This window comes from Corvus cornix, chromosome 8 (genome assembly GCF_000738735.6).
Source record: "Corvus cornix cornix isolate S_Up_H32 chromosome 8, ASM73873v5, whole genome shotgun sequence".
Lineage (NCBI taxonomy): Eukaryota > Metazoa > Chordata > Aves > Passeriformes > Corvidae > Corvus > Corvus cornix.
In genome coordinates this window covers 6,650,110-6,663,510 of record NC_046338.1, presented here as the reverse complement: position 1 = coordinate 6,663,510, position 13,401 = coordinate 6,650,110, and the positions used below count along the sequence as shown (strand labels likewise).

General features: G+C 41.0%; 1 protein-coding gene across 9 annotated transcripts in view; it reads left to right on the top strand.

Moving 5' to 3' along the window:
• Positions 1 to 13,401, top strand: part of ELAVL4 (ELAV like RNA binding protein 4) — a 100,315-nt gene that overhangs the window by 54,733 nt on the left and 32,181 nt on the right. For 8 of the 9 annotated variants that reach the window (XM_010408852.4, XM_039556117.1, XM_010408854.4 and 5 more), the window contains exon 2: positions 2,679 to 2,919. In XM_010408852.4, the coding sequence (XP_010407154.1) occupies positions 2,679 to 2,919 (241 nt within the window). Of the gene's footprint in view, positions 1 to 747; positions 769 to 2,678; positions 2,920 to 13,401 lie in introns of those variants that run through there. The other variant, XM_010408858.4, reaches the window with a different exon arrangement.

Here is a 13,401-nt window from a genome sequence, read left to right as displayed (position 1 = left end):
TTTGAAGTATATGAGGAAATGTACTTGTTCAGTAACAGATTTTTACAGAGCAGCTTACTCTTAATGTTCTGAATGTGTTAAATGTCTTGGGTTGAATTCTGTTCCTTTGCTTGGTGGGGAAGGTATGCATGTTGAAAATAAAACTAAAAAGCATTTGCAAAATGCCTAAGTAGGACACCAACCAGTTTGGAATTTTGTTTTCTTTCACAGATTTTTAAAAGATCCAGAGTTATTGTCTACCATGGGGAACTATAGATAGCTTTTGAGTCTGTTGCTAATAATAGATGATGTACCTTTCTTGGTGTGTTGTGCTAGAGTCCTGCTTCTGCTGAAACTGAAACCAGTGGTGTGGTGTTCCTGAAGGCAGGATCCAGAGGGGCAGGATCAGTCCCTAAAACTGCAGCTTATCTTGTGGGGTTTTCTGTTGGCAAGAATCTGGTCCAGTGATGTAAAGGCACACGGGAGGCTGCCGTTAACCATGTCAGCTGCTTCACTCATCCTCTGACTATGCATTAGCGTCGGAACTGGGATTTTTTTTCCCCCAATTTCAATCGAGTGGATGCAGATGCAGCCTGTAGGAGCAGGCTGTGCTGAGCTGGAGCGCGGCCGCCTTGGGGTGCGAACCCCAGCCCCGCAGCAGCTGCTGGCAGAGCTCAGAGCCCGTGTCTGCCGTGGGGTCGCAGAGGTGCGGAGATCGAAGGATGATCTTCCAGCTGGAATCCCGAGCTAAACAGATTTAGCAGCATCTGAAGCGTTTGAGTAGTACGTGTGAGTAAATACATGGATGGAATTAGAAGAAGGGAAGGGAAGAAAGTATGGCCGATGCTGGGTAGCAGGGGGAATCTTGAAGGAGGAGTGTGTGGGGCTGGCAAAGCTTGGCCAAGGATGCCAGCAGTATTTGGTGCCACGTGGCTGGTAAAATTGGCAGGGGGATTCTGGTTTGGATGTGCCCATGTCTTTCATAAAGTGACTATTTTTGTGCAGTTTTTTTCAAAATGATTCTGCTGTGTGGTTTTAAGGCATTTCTGTTAAGCACAATGTGGCAAGGCTTCTTTTTATTTAAAAGCTGTTAAACCAAGCAGCTATTCCTGGGCTTGATAATAAAAATAATGGTAATTCAGAACTTATTTCCATTGATAAAAAAGAGGGTTATTTCCTAAATGAGGCATTAAACTAACACTGAAGCATTTCAATTAAAAAAAAAGACATGACCAGAATATAACCTATTTAGACTCTGAGCCACCCTCATGCAGTTAATTTTAGAATAGGCACCCTTTTTTTTGGTGTGTGTGTGTCCCCATCCTCCTGAATTACAGGCCTAATTTGTCACAACATGTACCTCCCTGGATTTAAAAAAGAAAGCAAATTAAGTCTTGAGTAATTATAATAATTACAGGATCGGAAGAATACCAGGTTCAGAGTGTGTGGTGCCTTAGCCTTCTGTTCTCCTGTGCTTGTCACTGTCCCTGGGCAGTGGAGTCTCCTGCCTGGGGCAGCAGTTTGCATCATTGACTCTCTGGTGGAGGGAGGCTGAGCCCATCTGAGGGATTATCTTCAATACCAGTGAAGCTGTACATCACAAACTTCACAGCAGGCAGCAAAAGCCACCATTTGCATTGCTTTCATTTATCCAGATTTGAGACTAAGATGATGCCCTTCCTTTGTCAGCACTGGTGACAGTGAAGACAGGCTAGAAGCCACAGTTGAGGCAAATTATATGGGAAAAAGCATGAAGTACCCAGGTTTTTCTGCTTCCTTTGTCTGCCTGTGCAGTTTTGGGATGAAAACTTGTGTTCTGCAGATAAACACGCAGGCGGCTTTGCTCACGTGATGGGTGGCACTTGTGACAATGGGGCTACTGTCCTGCAATGCACTTTGCTAAGCTGTACTCTATTTGTCATTTTTTGGAAAGGTCTCTTTGAGTATCTTGTGTGAAAGCAGGAGTTTTCTGTTTCAAGGTAGATGTGCTTGTTATAATTCCAGCCTTCACCTGTGCCTGATAAGCCTTTCTCTCATTAAACCTTTTTGATTCCAGTAAATATCTGAAGACCTTTGTATCTGTGAAGATTGCAAATCCAGGGCTTTATTGTTTAAAGAGATGTCAGTTTGTTAGTGAATAATATAGGTGGAGAATATAGGTCATCACTGGAACCAGTAAAGGGTATGTCTTGGGACACCAAGTTTATTAATTGAAGGCAAGCTGAGTGACGACACGGTGCAGATTGACTGTGCCTGGTTAATGTTGTTGTCATTGCACTCTGTGATACAGTTATTAAATAGGTAAAATATTTTACCTTTTCGTATAGAGCCATACACTTACTTCATCTGATTTAATGGAACTATAATTTTAATTATGATTATTACCTTAAATTATAATTAAATTTATGTGGTTTAAATTTACATTTGTGAAAATGGCTGCGTGATGAAAGCAGAAATCAGCTTCGCGTTAACAAAAAAAAGGTTTTTTAACTGCATCTTAGTATATGCTCACAGCCAAAGACTAGCATGACCTACTTTGCAACAATAACAGAGGAATCAAGCCGGGTTTTTTTGTTGAAGTATCTAAATTGGCCACGAATGCTACCTACTCAATTCGTTTGTGAGTATCTTTAAAAATAGCTATTGTATCTATGAAACTTAAGGGTGGTTTTTTTCTCTTTTCTCTTATTTTGCTGTAGATAATTAGCACCATGGAGCCTCAGGTGTCGAATGGCCCTACTTCCAATACAACCAATGGACCCTCCAGCAACAGTAGAAACTGCCCTTCCCCCATGCAGACAGGGGCTGCTACAGATGACAGCAAAACCAACCTCATAGTCAACTATTTACCCCAGAACATGACCCAGGAGGAGTTCAGGAGTCTCTTTGGGAGCATTGGTGAAATTGAATCCTGCAAGCTCGTGAGAGACAAAATCACAGGTAAGTGCTTTGTGTTGTGGATTTTGCCTGCGTTAAGGGTCAGCTTGTATTTGGGGTCGGCAGAACCTTGGTGTTTGTGTTGCAAGTGCTTGCACAGGGAATGCAGCAGATGCTGTGGTGAACTTCAGGGGCAAGCCTTTAGTTTTCAGTGCTGCACAGTGGATCTAGAGCAGCTGAGAAGCCCCTCGATTCTCAGCCCCCACAGATCTGGGGGAGAAGCCTGAACATTGCCAGTCTGCATGTGCGTAACGCACTGTGCAGCTTCTTGCAGGAGAGCTTAGATGGTGGCCTTGCTTTCCTGGTCATTCTCATTTTTGTTTAACATGGACGTGTCTGAATGGCTTGAGCCAACTGATGGTTCCTAATTCTGACTCTGTTTGAGCTTCCCCAGACCTTCATTAAATTTCTGCCTGTTTAAGAGCACCATAAGGTGAGGTTGTTCAACCACGGTGGCTTCAAACCACAACAGTTCTGTGTCCATCACAGCTTATTGACCACAGTGTTCTGGAACAGCAGTGGGCTCTAGTTGGGACACCCTCCTCTGGATTTCATTCAGACATCTGTAGACATTAGGTAATTAACTCTGGGCCCCAAAAACATTTCAGTTTGCAGTGGTCCTCTTTCATATGAAGTGGCACCTGTTGGTAGGTGCCTTCAGAATAAAAGCCTCCCATGGCAGATGCTGCATCAACAAGGAGAGGTGCCTGCACTGTCACCAGAGGAGGTGTGGGTGGGTGCAGATACACCTGGCCTAATCCCCATCCTTGCTGCCGCAGCCAGGAATCCACTAGTGTGCAAGATGGGATGAACAGTCAGCTTTTATAGCTTGCTTTATAGGTTAGTTTTATAGGTTGTGTGTCTACTTGCACCGTAGGTGGGAGCAGCTGAAATTTCACTGCTGTTCAGTGCATCATCAGTGCTGTTATGTTTAGCACAGAGAGCAGCAGCCTTGGGAGGGAAAGGGTTCCAGAAAAAGAGTCAGCTCCCCTCAGAGGCTCTCCTGGCAACTTGGGTGTGTGCTCTGTGGGAAGAGGCACCATGGGAAGATGAGGAATTAAAATGCGAATCTCCATACCTGCTTCCATAACATCCTGGCAGCATTATGATCTGCTTAGTGCCTTTCAACATGCAATGCTTCTTTTTTGTTTACTTCCTGACACACAGCAATGCTCTGGTTTGAACACAAGGCACATAACAAACGGCAGTAGCTGTAGGGCAGCTTGAGTCCTCGTAAGTGTAGACCAGCAGAGCTTGCTTTCTTTAGCACGTTGACCATGATGTATCTATTGCAGTAAATCTTCTGATTTGGCCACAGCTTTGGGTGTTTTAAAAAGATTGAAAAATTGAATTGACTTTTATTTACTCTTTTTTTTTTTTCCTACAGACCTTTGTTTTTGTTCTAGTCTGAAAATAATCTGAAAAACTTAACTGCATGTTAGTTCAGTTCAGACAGAACTGAATACCTAACTGTCATCTACAGGAGCCTAGGGTGCCTAACTGTAATTTTCATCGTGTTTCATGAGCTTTTACTGCTTACCCTATCCCTCCAATTTATGGTGATGTCCTTGCAAAATAATTTCAAGATTTTAGATACTCAGTGTTGTTTTCATAGGGAATGGGTTGGCTCTGGACAGAGAGCCATTGCTTCATCAGCTAGGAACAGTATTCTTTTTGTTTCATTCCCTCTCCAGGCTTTTGTCTTTCTGTTTGAAGATGTGAAAAATTTGCTATATGATCTTCTGACATATTCTTGGGTAACTTTTTTGCCTGTGCCTTTTCTTTCCATATGAAGTGCATAAATCTTTGATCACTAAAATACTTTAAAGGAACCGTTCTTTAAAAAAAACTTCCACAGATGCCTTGAGGACATCACCCCTACATGTTGTTTTAAGTGATGATACAAGTACAAAAGAGCCAAATTTGTAAAAAAAAAATTGTTCTCCAAATTATCTGTGCTGTTTTTGAAAACAATTTAATCTGCCAAGATTTTCAGGCCTGTTATCAAGGCATTGTGCAACATGACTGAATTTGAGGATGCATGTTCATTCCTCACATTGAATTCGGAGTTAGTAAATCAAATGCAGTCCTCTGCCAGAAGCAGTTCATGTTTTTAAGGTTCTTAGAACATGGAGAGTAACAAAATGGAAATGCACTGAGGTCATACCCAGCTCATCTTTCTGGATCATCATGTAAGCTTGTTCTTCATTAGGCCCCTGGACTGATTTTTTGGGATGGGAGGGGTGGAAGTGTGCCAGTAGGCTGCTAGAAGAATGACTGGTTTTTCAGGGGCTCTTTGCTTTTTCCTTATTAAAAATAAATAGAAGTATTTTTTCTGACAGTGAAAGCTATATTGCAAAAAGCCCAGTGAATTCTTAAGCTATTGCTGAAGCAGTGAAGATGTGAAACAGTTTAGATTTTGTCTGCTTTTGGATTGTTCATTGTTTCTGTTGAAAATTTTGTGGCTTTAATAAATCTAACGTAAGCATGCTCTGTTTTGTTATGCCTTTAAACAAATGTGCTGTTCTTTCTGTTAAAAGTCTGGTTTGTCTTCATGTATTTTAAGTTTGCTTCTTTCTTGCTGGGCTGAATTACCAGGCAAATCAAAAAAAGTCAGAATCAAAAGCTGTAGAGAGAGCTTGCTTCAAGAAAAATAGAAAAGGTCATAAACCAAACCATGTTTAAATAGTTATCCTGGCAAAACCATAGTAGAAAATCTCAAATGTATTTCTGAAGCTAGGTACCATTGAATTGGTTCATGTAAAAGATTCTGTTTTTCCTGTCAGGGAGCTGCAAAGTTTTTTGGTTGTGTTTCTTTTTTTTTGAATAATGAGTCTTCTGAAGTGTTTTCAAGGAGTTAAAAGGTAAAGAAAGTCTGTTTAAACATACTGGATCTCTCTGATAAAATTCATGACCTGAACTCTTGTATTCATTTTAAATTTGGTTAGACAATGTATGACAGGAATAGTCATCTGCTCCAAGTCTTTTTGCAGTCTTAGAACAGTAGTGGGAGTTTTTAATAAAATTGGTTTGTGATGTTGCCCCCTCGCTTTGGAAAGGCACATGTTTAAACAAGCATATTCCTTTACTAAAAAACTATGCTAATTTGGTAGTACACTGCACTGAGTTGAATAGGAATGACAGCTTCTAAGACAGCCTTTAATTTGGTATTCAAAACCAAAATCGTAAACTTGGGTTTTGTTTGGTAGCTTCTCAGAACAGGCAGGATATACAGTAGCATTTTTTAAAGATGCTAATGACTTGAGAGAGGAGATGGAAGTCAGGCATACATTTTAATTATGGGGGAAGGGTTGCAATAGCAAAAATGGTTTGGGTTTTTTTTTTCCACTGCAGAGATTTTAAGGGAAATGAGACAAGGAAAAACAGACTGAAGATAGTTGCCTTCATTTGGCAGGGGTGTTTAATAAAAGCAGAACTTGTGGTTGTAAAGTGTGCTTATTAAATTCTTCATTTACACTACCTAATTAATTCTAGCATTTTAAATTAACAGTGAAACTGGTCCCTGCTGTACCATTTCATAGCTACAGCATATTTCGTCCAACAACCCAGTTGTTCAGGTTTAATCAGCTGCACTCAAAAAATGAGAAGGAACTTGGGTTTAAAAAAAAAGCCAGCTAAGTGGCATAAACATTTTAGAGCAGTGTTAGATGAGGGGAGGTGACTTCAGGGAGGAAACCCATGGCTTCAGATGGATATGAGACTCAGCACTAACCAGTGATACTAAACTGTACTGTGTTGCAGATGCTCTTTATTTCTTACTTTGTCTGAAGAAAACCAGTGACAAATAACTTCGTCACTTGAAGGAAAGGGCTTGAACTCATGAGAATTTTCAGAGAAGAAATGCTGAACTTGTTTTGTCCTGTGTTTGCAAACAAAAGATCTAGTCAGTGTAGTGTCCATCAGAAACTGAAGTGCTGCTGGCCCAGTGAGTTGTCCTTGTTGACATAGTTTGTGTGTAGGAGAAGGGGATGTTTGTTATTAATTTTTTAATTGATTTGGTAGCTTTTAAGATTCATGTTTTTGTTTCTCTGTAACCGACTCAGGAACTTATGTCTCTGAGTCTTCAGATGATCAATATCCAAAAATCTTTGGTCTGCAAATCTCTTGCATCTTCAAATGATCCAAGAACACTGTAAAGCAGAGTATTTATTGATACAAGATTTCTGTGCATCCCTTAAGTTATGACAGGGTTTGCATAATTCTGCTGTGTGGTACAGTTTGATGTTCTTTGCATGTATAATCAGGAACTTTGTTGTTCCTCTGCCCAAAATGTAACACTGTTGGGTTTGGGTTTTTTTAATTGTTCCTTTTTGAATTTGCAGTTCCTTTAAGATTATGTACAAAGACTGAAGTCTTCCACTTTAGTTTCAGGTATTGACAGTAGTACCGATGCAGGTTTAGATTAAAACTGCAGTTCAGAAATAATCATGGCATTGTAAGTATAATTTAAATATCAATGATCCCAGTGAAAAGGAAAGAAAGAAATACTGACTGCTTTACCTATAGTCTTCTCTAGAAGTTTGGGATTTTCCACTCCTTACTCCTTGGATTTTCAAACATAAGGTCCAAGAACCAAAACCTAATAAAATGACAGTCAGAAATAATGTAGCATTATCTGAGCAAGTACAGGAAGGTATTTTTCACATGAGAAGTGTGCAGTGCTCATTCCTCTGTGGAAACTGGTAAATTGTTGACCTGGGAAGGCTGTTCTGCCCCTTCAATTCAGAAGTTTGTCCACACTTAATTAAGTTGGTATGATGTGGCCTGTAAAAAAAATATTTTTTCCAACTTTCCTGTAAAATGAGTAGTTCACCAGCACATACTGAAAAGGTGCTGCTGTAAAAAGCAAAGACCCAGATTTTATTTAACCAAGTGTGTTCAGCAAGTGGTGGGGAACTGGTGGGTTTCTATCTAGAACATGCTGTTCAGAGCTGCATGTTTTCTGTTTGCTGAAATTTGGGGCTTAATTGAGCAGCCTTAATTTCAGCATCTGGATTTGGTGACTGCTTTGAAAGCAAGGGATGGAGAAGGCCTGTATCCTCAGGAGCAGAAGCCATTAATTGCACAGTGGTGATGCACAGGGAGGCAGGAGAGAAGGCAGGCAGGAAGGGCCATGTTCTCTCCAGGAGGGAAGCTCTGGGGTCTGATGGCAGATGTGCAGTAGCAGGAAAACACTCCCTAAGCTTTTCTTGGTAAGCAGACATCAGGTAGTTATTGGCCCAGTGTTTGCAGCAGGCAGCAGACAAGTTTTATGTATTTTAATTGGAGGTTGAGTATGGTAGAGTAGATAAACCAGGAGGTCACAGTGTCCATCTGGGTGGGAATCAAAGGAGGACTCTAGAATCTCATCATAATGTAAAGACACAAAGCAAAAACGGGATTAATGGCCAAATTTAATTACGGAGAACAGGCCTTTGGTAATACAGTTCATGACAATAGGTAACCACTGCATTTACATTGTATAACCATTGCATTACACTTAGGCTGGAAATTGCAGAAGTATTAGTAAAACTGTGCTGCTTCATCGAGGGGAGAAAAGATGTATTTTTATTTAAGGTAAATAGTTCACAGCTGTTTATGCATAGAAGCTGCAGGTAGAACATGTATTCACTGAAAAATTCACATACACAAAACACTGACAGCCTTTGTATCTTTGTAAAATGGTGTGCCGGAAGTGTACCAGTCCACTTATATGCAGATAAATATAGCTTACAGTGAAACCTAGCGTTAGGGTACCTGATCTGAGATGACTGAACCTCTAATCTGAGCATAAACTACTTCTGCATTTGATGTCCAATTCACTGATTGTGCTTTGAAAGTGCCTTCCATTTTGAGATACTACTGGTTCCAGCGGTTTTCCCCACTTAAAATACATTAAACAGATAGGATTATAGAATGCGGGGATTATGTTAGATAAGACTTATAAACTCTTTAGAAAGTATGTAAACACTCATGCCTCATGGCATAAGCTCACCTAATAACAGGGTTTAGGAGAAAAATACCTTGTAGAGGTAGTTTATTCCCTTGTTGGCTTGGAAGGGGTTTTTAGTAATTCTCTGTAAACAGTGGTAACTAGTCACTGATCTCTGATCATTTATTTGGCACAGATCTTGTTGCCCTGGACTGAGCATTAGCAGCAATGTCATTGCTCTGGTAGAAGAGGAGAATTAATACAGTTCTTCAGAACAGGAAAAAAAAATCTTTTGTACTGTGATGTTCACCATAAATTGAATATGTATTTCTGGCATTTGGCTTGATTGCATTTAAAGGCCATATTTAGTAGTGCCCCTCAAATTGACTGTATAGGGAATCTCTGCAAGAAGCAGTGGAGTTCTTGCATTTGACTTCCTTGAAAGCAAAAGACTTAGTATTTGCTGAAATAGGAAAAATATTTATGCAGCAAAGTACTCAGCTAGACTTCTTTTGTCTGAAAAAATAATACCAAATTAAGTCAATTGCCTTAGGTTTTTCAGAAAGTTGACTGTATGTCGGCCTCACGGTTACTTATTAGGTAAAGGGGATTTGTATGGAAGTTACTTTCTTGTGTTTAATATGTAGACAAATGCAGTGAGGAAAGAGTGGTCAGAGTAGTATTACTGCAGCTGAAAGTCAAGTGCCCAGAGAAGCAGAAGTCTAAAATAGATTAGTTTGGAACTGAAAAGAAAAAATTCTTCTGATCGGATGGGGTACAGAGTATGCTTTTTTTCATTTTATGCAGAGAATAAAATATTAAAAGATACGGAAAACCAGACATGTTTCAGAGTCTTTTAAATTTGAAATCTAGAATTATTTTTAAAGGACTAAATATATGGCTCTGAATGTTATTAAAGACCTTTGATAAATTGATCTTAATTTCATAGCCTAGTTATTTTTATAGCTTATTTCCTGAAGTATATTCTGTTCTTGAGCAGAGATAAACGTAATCTCCATGTTGCATATCCTATTTTAAGGGCTGCAGATTCAAGACAATTCCCAAATATTGATTATTTTAATGAACATTTGCATTAAGTGTCTGAACTTAGCACTGTGGAGGAGGAGACACAGAAATGGTAGCGAGTGTCTCAGTGCTGGATCTCTAAAATGTTTTTTGTGTGATTTGATGTCTGTGCTGAACGCTGAGGAAAATGGTCAAATTAGCATCCATCATTTTCTTTATCAGTTCTCTGCAGTTGCCTGGTGCGGGCTGTGCCGGCGAACAAAAGAATTTTGATTTCTTGATTATTGGAAAAAAGCAATTGAAATGAGTGTTGGGGCAAATAGGCAGGAAGCAAGCAGGCATGACCCTTGTGCTGCGAAAGAGCTTTCTAATTAACTTCACCAGTTTCAATCCTGAGCTGCTTCTGAAGTGTATTAAATGCCTCTAATGCATATTTAGAGCATTCTTCAGTTTTTGCTGCTTGGTTTGAGTAAATACCATCACCTTCCTGTCAAGCCCAGTGTGGAAGGATTAGCAGTGTGATTTTCCTCAACAGCACGAGTATGCCTACACCTCTGAAATCACGACTTCCAGATACAAGGTTATTTATGAGGCTTTCCAGTGTGTCTGCTGACCTTCTACTCTGAGCCTTTTTTCCATCCCTCATATCACCTGCATTGAAGATAGCTGTCTACCAGAGAACAGCCAGGGAAATGGCTCTGGTGGAGCTGTCTGTTGATGGCACTCCACCCTTCTCTTTTAGTGTTCTCTCTCCTTTTTGGCTCATTCTGCCCTCTTCTCAAGAAGCCCAGACTCTGTGCTTCAGCATTTGTGTTCAGCTGCTTCTCTGTAGCCCTTTTTCTTTTCTTTCCTTTTAGCCCAAAGAGAAAGGGGGAGGGAAGGAGTGCCAGGAAAGTTCTGCGAGACTGTCAGCCACTAGCGAGGCACTCCCTTGCAGCTGAGGCAGGGTTCTTTGGGGCAGCAGTAGACAGCACACCGAGGTACCTGTCAGGGCTTCCAAGGCTGACTTTCCCAGCATTTCTCCATTCCCTGCTGCTCAAGGAGTTTTGCCCTTCTGCCACACCCATGAGCATCATGGCTGTACTGTGGCTGTCACCTCTGCCTGTCTGTGTGCTCTTGCTACACAGCTTGTCCAGGAACAGAAGTGACCTGTGTAAAACCAGTTCAAATGCTTTGGAAAGTGATCTGCTTCCTGCTCTCCCTTTTCATAAGGCTAATTTTCACCAACACTGCATTTGGCGTTTCTTCTTGACTTTCAGAAGGTGTTCAGTAAACTTGTGACCAGAGTTACTTAATCTGCCTGTGGTAGCTGATTCTCTGAATCAGTGAGCCAGGGAGTCCTTTCCCCTTCTGTCTTGCAGAGCTGATCCATCATCACTTGACTCCCTAGCAAGCAGTTTGTTTTCTCTACAGCCAAAAGAGTTCTGCCAAGGTGATTTTCACCTTGGCTTCTGGGAATGGTCAGCCTGAGACTTTCAGACTGGTATTGGGATCTGCTACTCCTGGATGTCCTCAGCATTCCTGGCCCTCCTCTGTTTTCTGCCACCTCAGTTTATGTGCAGTCCCCAAACTGATCAAAGTAGTCATTCAGGTTCCATCCCCTCAGCGTACATCCTTCAGATTTTTGCCTTTGGAGTTTCTCTGTGACTAGAGCAAAGACCCATTTACATGATCAAGCCAACCTCTTTTCTATCTGTTTGTCAAGTGAGATACCATTTGTAGAGGGCAGAGTTTCTTTTGGGATATTTACTGCATGGGGGTCTTGCCTGGCCTTAGGTCTTTTTTTTGTTGTTTTGTTTTTGTTTTGTTTTGTTTGGTTTTTTTTTTTTCCTTTGCTCCCAGAAAACATCAAAGGTTTAATCCCACTGCTTGGAAACTTAGGCCATCATTTTAAATTGTTTTACAATTAAAACTTAACTTCAAATTATGCTATTACACACAAGGATATATGGAGAGGGGGTTTTCTGCACCCTTAACACTGCTCACCACCTATTTTTTTTTTTTTTTTCCTGCTTAAAGCAGAGTTTCTCTTGCTGCCTGAATTGGAAGTCCAACAGCCTTTGTGTGCAGCTCACTGGCAGTCCTATGCTTAGAGTCAGCACAGATAACCATCTCAGGAATCTGGGCTATTGGAAGTTGCTCTGCACGGTCTTTGCCAGCAAATCTCTGGATTTCATCAGCATTCTCTTTATGTCCTGTGCTTCATTCCTGGAACTGTCATTGATAGGGGACTGCAGCCTCTAACTTTTCAAACAATTTGTGATACAGCCTGAGTTTTGTTTGGGCCTTTCTGCATATCTCCGTATCTATTAAGACAGGTTTTGCTCAGGTGCCATGTTTCCTATTTCTGTGATGCCACAATCTCATGGTCGCTCTCATCCCTGTGAAATTCTGATTCTATAAAAAGATAAGAGAAAGAGGGGAAGAAAGCATCATGGCCCTGAAGTACCAGTCCATTTCTTTGGCTTTGCTCACTGGCTCTGCTTTGGCTGACTCACTGCTGGGTGTTGTTGGATGTAGCTGCTGTTCTCTGTTGTTCCTGAGCAGGATCCATCACTGACTTTGTTGATGTTGCTGCTTTTGTCCCTGCTAGGAATTTCACTTCAAGTTACTGATTTGCAGGTGCTGCTGGAGACAGGATACTGGACCAGGCAGCCTCTGCTCTGACCCAGTACTGCTGTTCTTAAGACTGACTCAGCATCTGTTTAATTGGTGGAATATATCAGCTTGAGGGGGGAAAAAAACCTGAACACTTTATTATTTTTATTCACAAGAGCCCGAACTACCTTTTTTTTTTCCAGTTAAGTGGTTTTTAAGGGATGTTGCAAAAGCAGATGGACAAAAAGCTGCGTCATACTCACCTGCAAGCAAACAAATGGCAGCATTGCCAGTGTGATTAATTGCTGCTGTACTAGAGGGGCTGTTGTTCCTGCAGTACGAGCTCTAATCTGCCTGCTGGCCCTATTCAGATAATTGTGCTCACACACGTTTAGAAGCACCTTAAGTTAGGTATCAACAGGCTTCCTTCCTCTTGCTGCAGAATTCTAGGACCCAAAAAATGAGGCTGCCTCCTCCTTCTCTGGGAAGCTGTTGGCTGGATGGAGGAGGTGTATTGACTTTCCTTGCTGTGAGGATGGGTAGGTAGGGCATGAGAAGATAGGACATGTAACAAGAAGTATTCTCCAGCAGTTCCTTTTTTAGACTCCTCTGTTCTCCTACTTGCTGTATCTGTGTCATTTCTATTTACCAGTGCATATCTTTGCCCAGTTCTGTTTCTTTAACCATTTTCCTGCCCTGGAAGCCATTCTGTGTTAACCAAAAAAATAAAACCAAAAACCCAGCCCTAAACATGAACAGCTTGGGAGCTTGACTGGTAACATATTTTTCCCTTATGCTTTCTGCTGCATTGGAATAGCTGCTCTGGTACCTTGATTTTGGTTGTTGGTAGGATTGTGGTACTCACTTGCTCCAAGTTAAGTATTTTGCCAAACTGGAAACAAAAGGAAAAATGCTTATTTACCTTCTCC